This window comes from Schistocerca gregaria, chromosome 2 (genome assembly GCF_023897955.1).
Source record: "Schistocerca gregaria isolate iqSchGreg1 chromosome 2, iqSchGreg1.2, whole genome shotgun sequence".
In the NCBI taxonomy this organism is placed as follows: domain Eukaryota; kingdom Metazoa; phylum Arthropoda; class Insecta; order Orthoptera; family Acrididae; genus Schistocerca; species Schistocerca gregaria.
In genome coordinates, this window is record NC_064921.1 from 381,420,220 (window position 1) to 381,440,543 (window position 20,324).

General features: G+C 43.4%; 1 protein-coding gene across 1 annotated transcript in view; it reads left to right on the forward strand.

The window, feature by feature from the left end:
* Positions 1 to 1,802: 1,802 nt before the first annotated feature.
* LOC126335785 (glutamate receptor U1-like) overlaps positions 1,803 to 20,324 on the forward strand; it is a 78,408-nt gene continuing 59,886 nt past the window's right edge. The window contains exons 1-4 of the mRNA XM_049999248.1: positions 1,803 to 1,977; positions 4,991 to 5,157; positions 10,302 to 10,544; positions 15,534 to 15,646. Of these exons, the coding sequence (XP_049855205.1) occupies positions 1,803 to 1,977; positions 4,991 to 5,157; positions 10,302 to 10,544; positions 15,534 to 15,646 (698 nt within the window). The remainder of the gene's footprint in view (positions 1,978 to 4,990; positions 5,158 to 10,301; positions 10,545 to 15,533; positions 15,647 to 20,324) is intronic.

The window sequence follows — 20,324 nt, forward strand, 5'->3', positions numbered from 1 at the left end:
GTATTTCACCTACGTTTCGAAGTTAAATATTCCCTTTTCTTTCTGTTATTACTGGGAATAAACGCTAGACTGGTGGAAAAGATCAACAACACCTCATTAACTGCATGTCATATTTTGTTTAAGTAATACAATAGTAGTCAAATTCTGTGACATTACTTACTTAGTAATTATTTCCAATTAATATTATGAAATTAATAACAGCGCACAGCAATATTTAATCTGTATCTGTCCACAAGAAGTAAAAAGTCCTTCTTAAATATCATAAAGGATGAAATAAAAAAAAAAGATCGTTTTGGTTGTGGAAGCAGATGCGCAATGGAATCAGTAATCAAGCTGTGGTATGGTTTTCGAGCTATGTCCTATTAATTTATCGGAAAAATAAAGTCAGTTCACTCTCTATTAAGCATTTATGTTGAAAATAAATCTTTACCAGTTTTATTTTTGAAAATTAAGTCATTACTTTGGGAAATAATTTGAAGGAGAAAATGTTGCGCAAACGTGGAGAAACCGGGGCGTTTAATGTAATAACACTGAGATACGTAATGCTTAGGTTGCTTTTTGGAAAGGTTCTATGTAAGGTTCCATGGGACAAAACTGCTGAGGTCATCGGCCCCTAGACTTACACACTACTTAATCTAACTTTAACTAACGCTAAGGACAACACACATACCATGCCTGAGGGAGACCTTGAACCTCCGACAGGGGGGGGGGGGGGGGGGGTAGGGGTGGTGGTGGTGGGGGGGTGCGAACCGTGGCAAGGCGCAAAGACCGTGCCGCTACCCCGCGCGACGTCTTAGGTCAGTTACTTTGTCTCTCTGTTATTGGTATTAATTTGCTCAGTTTACATCGTTTGTAAGACGCTCATTAGGTTGAGCACATCTATATTAAGGGTCAACTCTAAGTCTGGTTAATGCTGATGGAATTAAAATTTCAGATTTTTTATGTGATTTTAAACAATTCTGTCTTGTGAACCAGAATAACCGACTTCGCCCATAGATCTTGCTTTTTGCAATAGGTAATTCCACTATATATCTACTCTATGTCAATCAATTCTGACAGTTAAAAACCACAGACCTAGAAAATGTATTTTTCATTCTGCTAGCAAATTTTCAGTCGGTTCGAGTTCTGGTGGTGGTTGAAATTTTCACTGCCAATATTTGGCTGCCAATGTCCTGGATTTAACTCCAAACCTATCCTCAGTGTGTTACGAAGCGAGAGCGTGTGACACTGTTGATGGTCATCCGTCCGTCGGATGGTGACGTTAAGCTCGGCGGCCGACCTGGTGGTATTCGCGAGGAGTAGGTTATTTGCCAGCACGGGGTTCCGCCCTCTCCCTTCCCTTCATCCATGACAACACAAAACCAACACTACACTGTCCAAGCACTCATCATAGTCATTCACATGGCTAGATACACACTGACGCCGCATAACAGCTCAGAGGCAGGCAACGGAAAACCACCTCCGGTGGAACCCTGCCATGAACGGTGGTGTAGGATTCCTGCATATGTTCTACCTGCGCTCATTCCCTGGGTATGGGGCTATTTATTATTATAATTTTCTTAAAGTAATATAATTTCTTAGTAATGACTCCATTCACCATTTCTTGAAGAGAGTTAAAAAATATGGGAACTATTGATCCTGAGAAACAGGTATCTGACATCTGCCTAGAGATAAAATCATAAATCAGCCTCACATTTTTTAAAGTGATATATTGTGATGTTTATGGCTTTTATTAATTATTTACTAGCGACGAGTCCGTAAGCTGAGGTGCTTCAGTAGTAGGGCAGCAGATGTTGCGGACTATGGTTGTGGTTCTGCTTCTCCTGCTGCTGGCGAGTACTTCGCTGGCGGCGCCTTCCACGCCTGAGCCATCAGACACCTCACAACGGACTGAACCCGACGCAGTGGCAGTGGTGGCAGATTTTGCTCAGCAGCGACACCTGCACTTCGTTGTAGCGTTCGGTTGCTGGCCTGACGGTAAGTACACTTGCTCACCTTGTCCTCTCGCTTTTTTCGTAACATGCATAAAACTAAAGTGCATCCTGTCGGCATAAAAAGATAATATTTGGCTAGAATTCATCAATGAGTGTGAATTTCATTTATGATTGTTGTTCATAATCAGTTTGCCACTTTCATCTTTGTATAAGGTAGAATAATTCAATAACTGAAAAACGAAATAGTTTTTAGAAATACACAGTTCAAGAGAATTAGGGGAACACACAATCAGCGTCCGGAATGCAGTACCCGTGATCTTATTCCATGGCTTGAGATCTTTGCTTTCAGTGTAGGTAACTATTAAAATCATTCGCCAACTATTGGCTGTGTTAAGCATTACAATATCGGCTGATCATTCAGAAGGAAGTGATTACCCGTGTCCAGTAGTTTTCTACAGATGTTCAAATGGTTCAAATGGCTCTGAGCACTACGGGACTTAACTGCTGTGGTCATCAGTCCCCTAGAACTTAGAACTACTTAAACCTAACTAACCTAAGGACATCACACACATCCATGCCCGAGGCAGGATTCGAACCTGCGACCGTAGCAGTCGCGCGATTCCTGACTGAGCGCCTTAACCGCTAGACCACCGCGGCCGGCTACTGATGTACACTGATGGCAGTTGTCATCTGTGGACACTGTATTCAACCAGGCACTTGCAGTGCGTGTTGCAGGGGTGGTCTGTTTGATCCAAAAATGATGGACTTTCGGTCGAGTTGCTGTATATGCCAATGCTTCTCTAAGCGTCATCTATAGGTGGCGGACACTACAAGGAGACAGGCTAATACAGAAGGCTAGTTGGACAAGGTTGCCGATGCATTACAACCCCACATGAAGACGAGTATCTGGCTACCTCCGCGTTCCGGCTTCGTACGGGTACTGCCAGGCATTCCAAGGCGGTTTCAGAAGAGTCATTGAACCAGCTGTGTCCGATCAGCCTGTAATTAATAGGTTACGAGAAAGGCCCATATGATCTAGACGTCGTTTTCGAGTATCCTATTTAACACGACAACATCTGGAAGCTCGCTTTCACTTCTGTCGTTCCCATGTCGACTAGCAACTTCGTCACTGGCGAAACGAGTCAGTAAGGATGTCTTGCGAAACCTGAACATTGAAGGAACGGAGTGATCAGTATAAGTCCCGACCTAAACCCCATCGTGCATATGTGATACACGGTTGACAGACTTCTTCGTGGCCGTCATGTTCCACCGCAGACTGTCCGAGAACTCTCATGGGCTCTGCTTGAAAACTGGAACGAATGCTGCAGGGTGAGCTCCGTAGACGCATACAGAGCATGCCAAATAGCTGTCAAGCAGTGAGAAACGCTGATGCATGGCATACAAGTTCCTGAAGCTCTGCCCTAAAGAGCACCCAGGATGACAGCATCAGTGATTCTTTCCACGACACCTGTCGGACATTTTAATTAATTTTATGTAAATGATCGAAGATATGATGGTGTTTTGTTCTGTATTTAATTTGTGACAGATAAAGATATAAGTTTGCAACATACCCAGTCCTTAGTTCTTGTTCAATGAAATATTGCAGACGCCCAAAATCGTGTTATTCTAATTCTTTTGAGCAGTATAATCAGTTCATGAGTGTGTGTATGTGTGTGTGTTAGAGTTCAACTCTCCAAAAATCAAACCAATTGGTTTGCGTATAGATCAACTGTAGGGGACATATAGGTTGTGAAATAGGTGCTTCGACGACCAATGCACCTGTCATGAAATGTGCTATTCGATACCGCTTCAACTGCACGCGAGCTATGTGCCGGACATCCATCATGTTGGAAGTACATCGCCGTTGTGTCATGCAGTGAAACATCTTGTAGTAACATCGGTAGAACATTACGTAGGAAATCAGCATACATTGCACCATTTAGATTGCCATCGATAAAATGTGGACCAATTATCCTTCCTCCTATAATCCCGCACCATACATTAACCCGCCAAGATCCCTGATGTTCCACCTGTCGCAGCCATCGTGCATATTATGCTGGTTTACGTTACCGCTGTTGGTGAATGACGGATCATCGCTAAATAGAACGCGTGCAAAAAATGTAGCATTCTCAACACCGACGTTTTTGAGATTCCCGATTCTCGCGCAACTTGTCTGCTACTGATGTGCGGATTAGCCGCGACAGCTGCTAAAACACCTAGTTGGGCGTCATCATTTGTTGCAGGTCGTAGTTGACGTTTCACATGTGGCTGAACACTTCCCGTTTCCTTAAATAACGTAGCTATCGTACGAATGGTCCAGACACTTGGATGATGTCGTCCAGGATACCGAGCAGCATACATAGCACACTCCCGTTGGGCATTTTGATCACAATAGCCATAGATCAACACGATATCGACCTTTTCTGCAATTGGTAAACGGTCCATTTTAACACGGGTAATGTATCACGTAGCAAATACCGTCCGCACTGGCGGAATGTTACGTGATAGCGCGTACTTATACGTTTGTGACTACTACAGCGCCATGTATCACAAAGTGAAATAAGTGGTCCAACTAAAACATTCATATTTCTTTACGTACGTCACGAATATGTAATAATAATGGGGGTCCCTATTTAAAAAACGCATTTGATGTCCATTTGACCTATTGCAGCGCCATCTAGCAGGCCAACCACAACATCATCTGGTTTCCCCCTTCTGTCTAAACAAGTTTCGTTCTTTGCTGTTTTTTCGTTTGATGCTTATTTGGTGAGATATTTGGCTCGGTCACTGTCGATGGACCACCCTGTATATATACATAACTACGTTTGTACTGAAACCTCGTTGCGCGTGTTCCACTCGCATATATTCGGATTTTTTGACCTAAAAGCAATTTTTTCCTTTAGCGAGCATGTCCGCTGAAAAGGCAAGCGCCGATAGAGGTCTCTCGGGGCCGTAGTCCCGAGCTTACCAGGACCATGCGTAAATGCGTCAGTGTTTACATCGTTTACATTCGTGGACTCGGAATACCGTAACTGGAGCTTGTGCTCGTCCGGCAGGCGGCCTCTCGGCCATGCGGACCTGGAGCCGGCGTGGTCTGCGCGCCTCCGTCCACGCTCCCATGGAGGTGCGGCCAGACCTGGGGGCGCTGCTCAGCACGACCAGGGGCGCCGTCGCCGTCTGCGCTGCGCTCTCCTGTCCGGGCGCCCTGCAGATCTTCCGCAAGGTGCGTCTCTCCCTGCGTCTACCAGCTGACACGAAAGCTTTCCATCACTAGACATGCATCAGCACTCTCATGTCATCTAGCACTTGTTTTCCATTTCCGCCTCCTGAGATGTACTAGGTGCTTAATATTGAACAGCAGCTACTCACTATCGTATGGCAGCGAAACTTGATAGATACGTTAGTGCTTGCAGAACCGATTTAGGCTGGAAAGAAAATTAGTTTCAATTTCGGCCACCAGGTGTAAATCTGACGCTGTGAATGCAAGAAAGACGTATAGAAATGTTTCCATACACAATCTATTAGGAACGGGACAGGTGCAGGAAAGCACAAACAAGCAAGAAAGGTATAATGTTGATCTAATTATTTACCGCGACTTACAGAATTTGTTCAATATGACCACCGGAGAAGTCGAGATGATGCTCAACAGCGCCGTATTTAGACCTGGTGGCCAATATTTACATCTACATCTATATGGCTAATCTGCAAATCACATTTAAGTGCCTGGCAGAGGGTTCATCGAACCACCTCCACAATTCTCTATTATTCCTATCTCGTACAGCGCACGTGAAAAGAACGAACACCTCTATATTTCCGTACGAGCTCTGATTTCCCTGATTTTATCGTAGTGATAGTTTCTCCCTATTTAGGTCGGTATCAACAAAATATTTTCGCATTCGGAGGAGAAAGTTGCTGACTGGAATTTCGTGAGAAGATTCCGTCGTATCGAAAAACGTCTTTCTTTTAATGATGTCCAGCCTAAATCCTGTATCATTTCTGTGACACTTTCTCCCATATTTCGCGATTATACAAAACGTGCTGCCCTTTTTTGAACTTTTTCGATGTACTCCGTCAGTCCTATCTGGTAAGGATCCCACACCGCGCAGCAGTATTCTAAAAGTGGATGGACAAGCGTAGTGTATGCAGTCTCCTTTGTAGATCTGTTACATTTTCTAAGTGTCCTGCCAATAAAACGCAGTCTTTGGTTAGCATTCCCCACAACATTTTCAATGTGTTCCTGTCGTGTCCTGACATAGGTGGGAGACGGAGAAAAGGGGTTACTGGTCAGTCTGCGCTCCCGAGCGGTACAGACCAGAAAGCAGAAGGACAGTTCACAGTGAAGGCATTTGATTGTTTTCTTCTATTACTTTACTAGAAATGCAGGTGGTGGGACACGGTAGGAAACTAGTTGCGGAGGCTCTTGGGCAAACAGGGTTTTGAAATAGTTGTTTATTCCAGACAGGACTAACTAATACACTGGAGGCTAGTTTTAGGGTTAGAAAAGGCATGAATGACACTGTTACAACAAAAGTCAGTGCAGAAGTCCCAGGAGTGGATGCTAACCACAGTAGGAAACACTAGCAGCATCTCAAGGCAACAACTTAGTTGCAAAACAAAACATACTGAATGTGACACTGTTCACTGACGCACTCCGCGTGAGAGAGCAGACATACACGTGGCTGGACTGAGGCTGGGGTCGACGGACGCGGATTCGGCGCCCACATCGTCTGACTGAGAACTCTGCCAAAATGCGGAATCTAGGGGTTTTAAAGAGTCGCGTGGGGGCACTGTTTAGTTACGTCCCCTGTACTGCTCCTAAGGCAGGGATGTTAATGCAGTTGCACTACCTAAGCTCGTATTTGGTATCAAAATTGTTCAGCTGAAAGCTAAACGTAACTGCTCTGGCAAATAAGGCTTGCAACATTATTGTTACGTCATTTAGACCCGCCCCTCGGGCTCCCCGGAGTAGGGACTGCTAGGTCAACAGTTTTTGGCGTTTTCGCTCTCTTTCTAACCCTTGTGAGCCTCCTGACGTTGCTGTTCTCAGGGCTGGTATCAAACTGGCTTTATACGGTAACACGTGCCTGTTGGTTACAAAGTTCTACGGTGGCAACCTACCACAGCGTCTATACGACATATGAAGTTACATGTTATTTCCTTGAAGATTTTGCAATAACGGCTCGTATCTTCGTCGGTATGGGGTCAACCAAGCTGTAATCACGATACGTTTTTTAAGGCAATATATTTTCATAGGTATTGATGCATTTATGTTCGTATTTCAATAATATAATTCAATTAATCTGTTGAAACTAGTTACATGAATCGAAGTATTACCACCACCTGCGTCGGCTTAAACATCTCAGTTGCACCCAAAAGGGTGTCTTATAAGGTGTTAACAAATAAGCTGAGAGGTGTTCCTGTATTAGCGTTGGTCAGATTAGTTCATGGAAACTGTTACTCAAGAAACCTATCGTGTCACTCCGAATAAGAGGTGGTAGTGACTTTCAATAAGTGTCAGTAATTTTAGGAATAACTTAACTCCAAGGAATTTAATACTTTAATCGTAAGTGTAATTTAGATTACATGAGTGCCAACTTTTATTACGTGTAAATTTAAGTTATGAACAAAAATATTCTATTCAGTCAGTTATATATTGATAGGGTGATTACAGCACTTGATGAGAAGAGCGAAGAATTAAACAGAATTATATTACACTACATTCCTTTTAAAAGCGAGCCAGAGATTTTCTAAGCATTGTCTCACATTCATAGCGCTAGTCTTTTGAGTTATGTAACTGAAGTTAAATTAACTACATGGTACAACTCATGTGTTCTGCATATGACACTGACGGGATCAAGCAGTTGACATGGTGACGTTAACTTCAAAAAATCCTCTGCTATTGGTTTTTACGTTTTTAACAAACATACTGTGAAAACAAACATAGCACGGAAGCCAATCGGAAATTCGAACTGTAGAAGCGATTACGAACAAGATGACTGCAGTCACATAATCAACGAGCTAGTAATTTTGATAGGTAAATTCCATCTTAAAAATAATTTTCCCCGCGATTCAAAATTGACCGAATTTCTGCCAAGGAAATGGACCACAGATTGAGGAACTTGCCGGCTGGAGTGGCCGAGCGGTTCTAGGCGCTACAGTCTGGAACCGCGCGACCCCTACGGTCGCAGGTTCGAGTCCTGCCTCGGGCATGGATGTGTGTGATGTCCTTAGGTTAGTTAGACTTAAGTAGATCTATGTTCTAGGGGACTGATGACCTCCCATTTGAACCATTTTGCGGAGATTCGGATAATTCTGAGATTACTAGAAATCAGTTTATTAAAATAGTTGCAAGATAGTGTGTTCATTCAAAAATAAGAAAAGAAGATTTGCAATTAAACTTTCTTTCTGACCACGCTGTCGTGGAAGCATGCCTTTTTTTTAGCGTCTCTCGATTAGCGGCACTCTGGCCTTGCCAGAACTAATTCCCTCCCGCCGCTTAGCAATAAAACAGCGTAAGAGGTCACCGCCGCCTCCCCTGTAAAGTTAACGGCGCGGACTGTGTTTAGCAGAGGTGGCACAGCGAATAAGAAAATAAAATCGATGGAGACACACTCTGCCGCGCAGTCTGAATCAGAATCTGGTCGCGGTGACTTGGTTTCGGTTCATCGTGAAGACTGGCGTGTAAGTCTGCCGCCGTCTTATTACCAACAAGTGCCGAACTTCATAACCTGGGAGCCAGACATGTACTGCAAACCCAACATAGTAATACGGTTGTATATAAAGAAGACGCACATGATATCCGCTATATCTATGACAACAAGTACTCGCAGTTGGTTCTTTAAACAGCCTGCCACCACCACGCCGATGAGTCGGTGGTTAGCTACGCGCTCTCGTTCTCGTTTATGTTACTGTCGTTTATTTTATCACTTTCCTTCGTATTAGTTCTGTCTCGATAGATCTACTAACTTTTCTCTACGAGCTGCAACGAACTCCCATCACTGTGTGCTTTTTTACACTATTTCCCATAGCTTGCTCGCTTGTGTCAGTCCATAATTGTGGATTCATGGCTTTTACCAGAAGGTGACGACCGAGTCACTTTTTACCCATGTGTTTCAGATTAGTATACGTATTTTTGATTCAACTGCAGCTCCTCTGTTACTTATCTGTAGTCTTTTTCCTATCCATAAAAACTTAAACACGTGACAATTTAAACACCTGCTGTAGGCTGCGCGTTGCGTTGTCGAGCGGTTTAGGAGACAGACAGAGCATTCACGGTGCACTTATAATCATTGATAGGAATCAACCATAATACTATCGCATTAATTTAGAACTTTCTCATGAACGATCGTATTCGTATATTAGTCGTTGACCCAGAATCAAGAAATTTGGCAAGAAGGAAGGTTTCACAACAGAAGTGAAAGGAAAAAAAATCTTACGTCTGGATCATCATTACAAGGCGGCTCCTGTGAGCTGGCTGACCCTCAGGAAATTGAAGAAACGAGTTCAGGTGTTCGCCGCCACAAAAATGCAAACAAACTTCCCCTTCTCCATGACTTCAATGGACTGTTCTTCCTCACCAACCACCTGTCCGGATCTCGCACCTTCCGACTTCCATCTGTTTGGACCAATGAAGGATGCGCTCCGCAGCAAGCAGTACGTGGACGATGGGGAGGTTACTGCTGCAGCAAAGCGTTGGGTGCGTCGTTGACCAATGGAGTGCCACAATGCGGGCACATGCCCTCTTTGTAACGTGACGAAAGGCCGTCACACTGAACGGCAATTACGTTGAAAAATAGGATTTTGTGTCCAAAAGAGCGCTGAATAATATGTATAGTGGAATCATGGATAGAACCAACGTGCTTTCAGAAAAACTGTGTTGTATCACTTATTGTCTGCTCCTCGTATTTCGCTATAGGTCTTTTCAGTTGCACATTAACAGCTAAAATCTGTTTTGAAATGCTACCATAGCCCCTACGACAAACACACTGTTTTATTTTTAGTTTCTACTGTGTATTGTTTTCTTCACTCCAACTTTTTATGATATTCTCATATTGGTTTTCTTCTATTGAACAACCTGCAGTAGATGTAATAAATCTAGTTTTTTTTCCTATGCACAAAAGTAGCGTAGTGAAAACTTTATGTTTATTTTACGTTTCAAAACATGGCCAAAGATACAGTGTTTCAGTCGTTATGTGAGTTGCGTAGTATGACCCCTTGTTCATTACGTGACCAGTGAAATAAAAGAGGGATCCCGTCTTTATCCTGGGTTTCAAATACGGGTGCCCGTTAGTACGAGGCAGCCACGTACAGGAAACTGACCCAGGCGCTGCCCTGCAGGCTGCCGGCCGCCAGCTGCTGGGCGCTCAGCGCCACTGGCTGCTGCTGGGCGAGCCGGACTATGATCAGCTGCCGCAGCTCGGGCTGGACTCGAGCGTCACTCTGGCGACTCCAGACACGGCGGCTCCCGGCTCCTGGCTGCTGAGGGACGCCTACGGCCTGGGCACTCGTCTCGTGGTGTCGCCAGCCGTTGCCTGGCAACCGGGCAGCCCCATGCCCGCCCCGCCCTCGAGGAACAACTTGCAGGGACTCGCCATCAAGGCCGGCATCGTCGTAAGTCGCTATCCCTGTTCGCCTTTCTACTTCTGCAGGCAGTGAACAAAGAATATGGAAACACCAAAGCACACTATCAAACCTAATACCGTGTAGGGAAAACGTTGTCACTCAACGTGACTCAGAGTCGTCTCGGAATGGTTACATGGCGGTCCTATGTGGTACTGAAGGGAATGTTATAACAATTTTTTCTGCAAAACAATGACAATTTCAAGTAACTCTGATGGTGGTGGACAGCGATCACGTAGCATTCTCTTCAAAGTAGACCACAAAGATTCAATACTAATGAGACCTGGTGACTGTGGCGGCCAGTGGGGGCGCGACAGTTCATCTTGGTACTCACAAAACGAAGTCTAGGATGATGCGAGCTCTGTGAACAGGGGCCCCGTCGTCTTGGAATGTGCAACAGCAATGGGGAACAAATTTTGTGCCACGGGAAGGACCTGATCAGCCAAAATGGTCACATAATCGTGGCAGTAATGTCACCTTCGAGAGTAATCATGGGGCCCATTGACTACCACGACATGGCTGCCCAGATTATCACCGAACAGCTATCATGTTTCACTCTTGGCAGCAAGCAATCGTAGGTTTGAGATAGTGTACTCCAGACGCGAACTTGAACAGAAGTTGGAAACAGAGTGGACAAGGCACATCCAGCCAAGTGCCTTATTTCCACTGCTTCGTAGTTCAGGTTTAATGGCATCGGCACCTCGTTTTCCTGTAACGGGCATTTGAATCATTGACGTGTGGTTTTGTAATTCCTGCTCATCCTGCAATTCCGATCTTATGGAGATCTGTTCGCGTTGTTTTGACGCTGACAGGATTCGTGGGTGTGTCATTCACCTCTGATTGACTTTTTACACTGCTGTTCTCTTATTTTTCTTCACAAATCTCTTCAACGACCGTCTGTCACGCTCACTGAACACACACTTTTCGTTCGCTTTTTGTCTCTGAGGATGATTTCTTTCCGTTTACTTTACATGCGGTATAAATCTTCGATATGGTGCCTCTTGAAACACCAAACATATCGGCTACCTAGGTTAGGGAAACACCCACCATACGAGTACCAGCAGTTTGCCCACTTTCGAATCCACATAGTTCCGACGTAACGCACTCACAAGTACATAGAACACTGTCCTCACCAGGACTGACACTCGCGATATACTGAGGACATTCCACAGGTTCCGTTCGTGGTCAAATACAACATGCGACCTGCAGGTTTGGGAAGCATCTGCATTCATGTTCAAGCAACCACTTCTCATAGTGCTTCCAATTTTTCTCCACCACTGTACACATTCGAACACCGACTGTCCCAGATACACGGAAACAACAATTTTTTCTCTGCAGGTTTGGGAAGAATCTGCATTCATGTCCAAGCAACCACTTCTCATAGTGTTTCCAATTTTTCTCCACCACTTTACACTTTCAAACACCGACTGTCCCACATACACGGAAACACAAATTTTTCTCTAAAACGATAAGTGCGATGTACCACAGGTGAAGAGTTTTTGAAGTTAATCATTAAGGACTGTTGCTTTGCCTGACAAAACAACTGAAGATTCCAGAAGGAGAAGAAGAAACGAAATGATGTGACATTACTTCAATGACAACAATATCGAACCAAATTTCCAAATACATTGTCAGTATGAGCCGACTTATCAGTGCGACGTTGCCCCCCCCCCTCCCCCCCCCCCCCCTTCTCTGGCCTGGATATATGAACCGATTCGGTTGAGAAGCGTCCCATAAAGCGGTTACATCCTCTCCTGAGGCTAGCTGGCCCACAGCTATTGTAACTCCTCATTGATATCCTGGATACAGGCACTGGCACTGAGATGAAGTCCGAGCTAGTCTTACATATGTTTTAAGGGGAACAGATTTGAGTGCCTCGCTGACCACAGGAGTACCTCAACACCACGCACACAGTTCACGGAGAGATGTAAAAAGCGTGGACGAGAATTATCCTGCTGAAAAATGTCAGCACGATGCTGTCCCATGAGAGGTATCACATGATGATGTAAAATGTCTGTGATGTACCTTTTTGCCGTCAGAGGTCCCTCATCACAACTAGCCTGGAGTCGTACATGATAGCTTCCCATACCATGATACCAGGACTAACACTGCTGTGACACTCCAAAACATTACGCTGATGGGACCCCTCTTTAGGTTGTCGTCATACTCACCGACGATGGTCGTCACTGAACACAATGCGACGCCATTCATCAACAGTCCACGCTTCAGGTCAACATATAAATCCAAACGCAGCCGCTTGAGATGTGGCGTTAACGTCAGTCTACATACGGAGCGTTAATTCCATATTCCGGCTGCTGTCAGACTCTGACCAATAGTACGTAGTGACAGAATGTTGCGATGAGTCCATTACTTGTTTTCGGATGGCAGGCACATGTGAGAGGGGTTACGATGTGCTTGGTGCACAATATGTCAGTCCTGCATTTTGTGGTCAGACGTGGTGGACTGGAACCTTGACGACGATTATACCTGCCCTCACATTCCTATGCAGAATAAGATTGGGCACATCCTGACAAATCTGGATATTGCAAAACTCGACCAAACGTCCAAATGAAGACCTATAATGAGGGGCCATTCAAACACTGTCAAGCTCTGGTAACACTGTGTGACACGAGTAACCGACATCTCTGGGAATTACTGTGACTACTCGACATCTGATGTTGTTCAGGCCTCCTGTAAAGGACCGTACCATGCCTGGTAACAACAGTAAAAACGAGTGACACTAATGAATTCTGGTGGCTCATATACCTGTCATAGAGAATTGCAGTTCTTATCATTTACATGTCTGTCGACGATGTATATGTGTAAAAATTTACGCTGATATCAGCCCATATTTTTGGGTGCTTCCGTTTTTTTTGTCAGGCAATGTATAATGGCTAACATCGCTTTGTCCGGAATCTCATAGAAATTAGGCTTCCATGCTATAGTAAATTTCCCTTAGTAGGATTTCGTATTTCTCATCTCCACAACAATGCAAGTTAGTTTATTGTTGATTGGTATTCTTGATATTCACAACAATCGGTTTACTTCCAGAGGAAGTGATTGTTGGTGTCAGTCAGCAGTTATTTATCTTGTAAACTTGCAGTGAGTTAATGCCGTTCCCAACACGTAGGCCTCCAGTAACTTTGGTGTCCTACACAACAAAAACGAAACCAAGCAAGAACTTACTGATGTTTCAACAATGCACCAAGATAAAGGCACTGTCGGAGGAGAGAAGAATATATCCGAGATAAATGCATATTATAATTCCACTAAAGGTAGAATTGATACCATTTATCAAATGGAGCCTATGTACACCTACAAGAGGGGAACAAAGAGATAGCCTTTATCTGTATTTTACTCTCTCATCAACATTTGTGTTATCAATGCAATCACCATATTCATCCAACAACATCCAGGGTGGAATGAAAAGAAACACATCAAACGGAATTTTTATCTTATGCAAGCTGGGATGGAACTAATGAAATTGCAGGTAGAAGAAATAAGTGCCAATGCAAGAGGGTTATCTAACCAAATTGTTCAATTAATGGAGACTCTTCTACAAACGAAAATCAAAGAAGTGACAACAGAAGCACGTCAGCCTCCTGCAGGAAAAGGTCGGTGCCATGTTTGTGTAAGAAAAGCTAAAACAAAGAAGTTCAACAATCTAAGTAAACCAAAACAGTATTGTGGACAGTGTCATAAACATGTGTGTAACACACATTCAGAAAAAATTGTGAAGTGTGTCTGTTGCCTTGAAGTTGGGGACTCAGAGTAGTCTATTGTATATGAACACATCTGTATTTTGTATTGTAAAATGTCAATTTTGTATTAACTCAATCCAATATTTATAACAATTAACAACATTTATAAACCGATGCCTTAGTTAAAACACGTAACCATTTTGAAAGTTGTCATTTTTCGTAAGTAAACTTATTTAATAGCTGTGGGCTCGCCCCCCCCCCCCCCCCCTTAGGCATCCAAGTTAGAAAAAAAGACTTCGGAGTTCTAGGGTAAATTATAACAGAGTTTTCAAAACTGAACCATTTTGCCTGTGTAATTTTTCACTATGTTGTGCACCTATGGTTGAATCTGGTGTCGAGTAATAACTTTCCCAAGAGGAAGAACAAATTCGCTTCATTTTCTATTTACTAGATTACTTAAATGTGTAGAAGGACATTCAGTACGAGGAAAATGACCAGTTCATGTGCAACAGCTTGCTAAGAGATTTTTGCGTAGTGACGATTTATAGAGATGTTGTCAGTTTATTGAGGAGCGTCGATGTTCAGTCGGGAACAAAGCGTTCTTTTAGGCATAACCAAAAATTGCAAATGTTTATATGTTGCAGCTGAGGAACGCATAAGTCCATGTGTCAGATACTGGGCCAACTTCTTTGTATCACTGCAGGAAACCAGTGCAGACTGTTTAAATTCCATGTTTTGGTAGCATTTATTCATTATATGGTTCCAAGATGACGGGTCAGTTTTTTGCCCCTAGATTTTCCAGATTTAGATTATACGATTTATTCCAGTTTCAGTTTTATGTTTCTGATAGTATGCTCTTTAATACTATTCATGTTTCGCATTAGAGGTGTCTCTAACAATTTTTATTTGCACAGTAGGAATTCAGAGAGCGTCAGTACAATTATCTGTTACCCTCCATCCTTTTACCACAGTCTAAATGAAATGCTCTCCAAAGTGTTACATATTTTAAATGTTGGGTATCTGGGCTTAGCTAGGAGTAATGCAAACAGGTAAAACGGAGGATGAGTTACTGATTCCTTTGATTTAGGTGACTTTGTATGAAAAGCCAGTCAGTGAGAGAGAACTTCGCTCTTTTTGCTAGGAATCCGTCGTGAACATTTCTCCCATTCGAGCGATAAATATAAAAAGGTAAAACAAAAGTAGGAAAGGAAACAAAAGAAAAACTAAAAAGGTAGTGCACAGCGAATTTAGATCCTGACAAATATTTTGTTGTTCACAGAAAGTGCACGATGATTTCTCTCGCTACGACGACCTACGTTACCGACACCTGGACACTTGGAGCAAACTACACTACGCCATATCCAAAGTGGCCGCTGCCCGGCTGAATTTCACGTAAGTGTCCAAAGGCTTCTCTCAACAAACGAATAAAAATTGTGGTAATGAATCTGACATATATGCGCAAGTTACATGTATTACTCACCTGTCCATAACAAGAATGTCCACCTATAAAACTGTAGTAGCACCTGTTTTCGGTCTTGTACCATTTTACTGGGCTGAGAGAGAGTGAATTTTTTATTACGTAGAAATTAGATTGAAATCCCTTTCCGGCTATACAGATTGTTCTGCTAGACATACAGCCGATTTCTTTACTTCTTGTCTATGTGAAGACGTGTTTCGCTCTAATGACCAGGCCAATGAAGTAAAGTCCTAATCTCCATTTATTTTTTCAATTATGAAGCTTCACTAGTGTGTCAACCGAAAGAGCGGCTCATCTGTTCAGTATATCGCAGCTGTTTTAGTAATGCATTTGGACTGCCTACAACTTTGTAACTCTTTTCATGTTTCTGTGCTATCACCAAAATTATTATGAAATTTTTGATTACACACAAAACGTGCAACTGCTTTTACTATCGAATTCTGATTGAAAAGAAACAAGACTACAAACATTACTCAGGAAATAGTTGCCATAGCATGTTAGTGAGCCCATGTCGTATAGTTTTTTACTGATATTTTCTATCGCTCTGGTGGGAGGCAAAAGCAGAGTCTCTGTCGTGCACCCTTAAGGGAAACAGCAGGAGTGAAAAATGTTTTGAGTGGTAGGAGGAACAAATTCAGATGTGCGAGAACTCAAATAAATCATACTTTGAAAATGACAGTATATACTGAATACGCATTGTAGCTTCACTGTCTCGTTGACTCAACTTCTAGAGTATTGTGTCAGAGCACACACGTACATTTTCCACAGGAGTGCAAGAGCGCTACTGCCTTAGTGGTTGCTTTTCCTGCCATTGAACTGCTCATGTTTGAACTTGTTACGGCATATGAACTCAGTTCAAGGTCGGTAAACAGCCACGCACTAATACGTACTAATAGAAACAGAATGTCCGGGTGTGGTCTGTTAATAGTGCCTGAGTAATAGAAATAGTCTTGTTCCTTTTCTGCTCTGTCTTGGTATTGCCTTTGTAATAAATACCCGCCCATATACTCAAATAACATTTAATTTATTTTCAACACTTCGAAGAAAGCAAACTTTACTGAAGGCTGTCGAGATCAATTTAAAAGTAGCTAAGAAAAATATAAAGTGACGAGAATCCTCAGGCTGTCGCTGTTAGATCACATCAGCCAAAGTCTTCTGTGGCTATTTGTGCTGGAATATTTAACAGTCTTCTTCTAGGAAGTCTACTTACGCGGTATGCTTCACAAACAAGTGTTATCACCAGATTCTTAAAGCCACGCATACGAAAGTACTGCTGACTCTACACAGCAACCTATAGTCACAGCCTGGTAAAACTACAGTTCACCTGTGTTGATGCGTGAACACAGCTGGAGTCCGCGCAGGATACGGTGGCCGATGTGCAGTGACAAATAAATGTGTGTGAAATCTTACGGGATTTACCTGCTAAGGTCATCAGTCCCTAATCTTACACACTACTTAACCTAAATTATCCTAAGGACAAACACACACACTCATGCCCGAGGGAGGACTCGAACCTCCGCCGGGATCAGCCGCACACTCCATGACTGCATCGCCTGAGACCGCTCGGCTAATCCCGAGCGGAGTGCAGTGACAGTTTTCGTCCAAAGCGCTGGTTGAGTTCATTCGTTTGTTTGGAAGGGGAGGCCTACATTGTCTGACACTTTTAGGACGTCAGCGATGACAGAATCGAGGCGCACGTCCTGCCAGTTTTCTTAAACGATTTTACAGAGACTATCTGGTAAAATTTTTGATTCTTGCTTTACTTGTAACTTTATATGTCGGGTTCATGACGATATGCCAATCATTTCGTTAATGGTCGTAGTTATTGTGATATTTACGTGGAGATAAGACACTTATGCGAAATTCTAAAAAAAAAAAAATTCAATGAAAAATAGCAGTCGCTATGATTTTGCGCTTGGTACATATTACGTAATATGTTTGCATATGAAATTTAGTTAGCATACTGTATTTATCTTTAGACCTAGGTGGAAAATTGATCTGACACAGCACACTCATTTGTGATCGCCCTGCGCCAGCGGTAATGCCAGGGTAAAATATCCACAACATTCCTTATATTTCATAAACTGTTTGAGATATCGAAATGAGATTTTGGCAAATGGTAACACACAAAGAGGAGAGTATTTTGCCGTATGGCTATTACCCAAAACTTCATTGTCTATCATGTTATTTCACTAACAACATACATTTCGACGAAAGAATATACACTCCTGGAAATGGAAAAAAGAACACATTGACACCGGTGTGTCAGACCCACCATACTTGCTCCGGACACTGCGAGAGGGCTGTACAAGCAATGATCACACACACGGCACAGCGGACACACCAGAAACCCATCGTTCTACCATTCCTAGAGCGGCAAGGGAACTTGCTGTTCCAACAGGACAATGCACGTCCGCATGTATCCCGTGCCACCCAACGTGCTCTAGAAGGTGTGAGTCAACTACCCTGGCCAGCAAGATCTCCGGATCTGTCCCCCATTGAGCATGTTTGGGACTGGATGAAGCGTCGTCTCACGCGGTCTGCACGTCCAGCACGAACGATGGTCCAACTGAGGCGCCAGGTGGAAATGGCATGGCAAGCCGTTCCACAGGACTACATCCAGCATCTCTACGATCGTCTCCATGGGATAATAGCAGCCGGCATTGCTGCGAAAGGTGGATATACACTGTACTAGTGCCGACATTGTGCATGCTCTGTTGCCTGTGTCTATGTGCCTGTGGTTCTGTCAGTGTGCTCATGTGATGTATCTGACCCCAGGAATGTGTCAATAAAGTTTCCCCTTCCTGGGACAATGAATTCACGGTGTTCTTATTTCAATTTACAGGAGTGTATTTTTAATGTGAAATGAGAAGTGCTGTGGGTTTTAGAATAATGTAGGTGAATATGTTACACGTCTATTTCGTACCGAGGATGTGCTTTTCCATAAGATACTGGACTTAGTTTTTCTCAGATCCAATCTTAATAAACCACTGTTTCAGAATTCACTCGCGGCTGCGTTGGCACGACATGTGAGTGAGATCAGACTGTCTACACTCCTCTGTTTTTTGGTAATAGACCCATTTTTTAAAATGGCAACAACAGAAATGTCTTGGTTTTACTCAAAATTTGCCACTCGTGACGGTTCTCTGCAAGTTAAGAATGGTTAACAAGCTAGGCGAAAATAAATCGCCGCGTTTGCGGCGAAATCCTTTTTGGATACTAACCAAAACAGAGGTGAAAGTAGATCTTTTTGAATGGTCAACACGCAAATATGGGCTTGGAGGGGCCCCACTTAATAATTACAAAAAAAAATGTGATCGTAGACTTCAGTTTAGAACGGCACCTTCCCTCCAGCGCTCGGCATTTTCCCTACAGCGTCTGCCTGCAGCCCCCACCACTACCGCTCTCCCCACATACGCCCTGCCATCTGCTCATCTGCTGCTCACATTATCCTGTGGGGACTCCTCTACTGGTCGACTTTGAGGATGATTAAGTTCTTGTTTTGTGACCCACAGTTGGTGTACATTACTAATGTCACCAGATCTGGCTGACTGCCCAAATCAGTGATGTATTTCAGAACATGAAAGAGACTCTTTAGCATGCGCCAAAAAATTGAATACTCATTGTTGCGAAGGAATGAAAGCTCTAACAAAGCACGTTACACATTTATTCAGACACGGCGACAGTAAAAAATAATTTATCTAGAGTTTTTGTCACTCACTCTGAAAATCTTACAGATGTCTCATACACACAACTTAGTAACAATACTCTGAGGTGACGATAGTCGTGGGATACCTCCTAAGATAGTGTCGGACCTCCTTCTGTCCAGCTTAGTACAGCAACTACCTGTAGCATGGACTCAACAAGTCGCAAGTCCCCTACAGAAATACTGAGCCATGCTACCTCTATAGCTCTCCATAATTGCGAAAGTGTTCCTGGTGGAAGAGTTTGTACATGAACTGACCTATCAATTATGTCCCACATATGTTCGTGGGATTCATGTAGGGCGATATGGGTAGCTAAACCATTCGCTCGAATTGTCCAGAATATTTTTCAAACCAATTGCAAACATATGTGGGCCAGTGACATGGCGAATTGTCATGCATAAAAATTCCGTCGTTGTCTGGGAACATGAAGTCCATGAATAGCAGCAAATGGTCTCCAAGAGTTGAATATAACCATTTCCAGTAACAGAATCCCGACCATTCCATGTAAACACAGCTCACAACGTTATGGAGGCACTAACAGCTTGCAAAGTGTGTTGCTGACAACTTCGATTCATGGCATCGTGGGGTCTGCACCACACTTGAACCCTACCATCAGTTTTTAAGGACTGAAATCGGGACTCTTCTCAGCAGTTCACAGGTTTCCGGTCGTCTAGGTTCCTGTTCAAACGGATACGTTCTTCGTACATCTCACGTTGATTTCTGGGGTTATTTTACGCAGTGTTGCTTCTCTGTTAGTACTGACAACTCTTGGCAAACGCCGCTGCTCTCAGTTGTTAAGTGAACGTTGTCGGCCATTGCGTTTTCCATGGTGAGAGGTAATGCCTGAAATTTCGTATTCTTGGCACGCTCTTGGCCCTATGGCTTT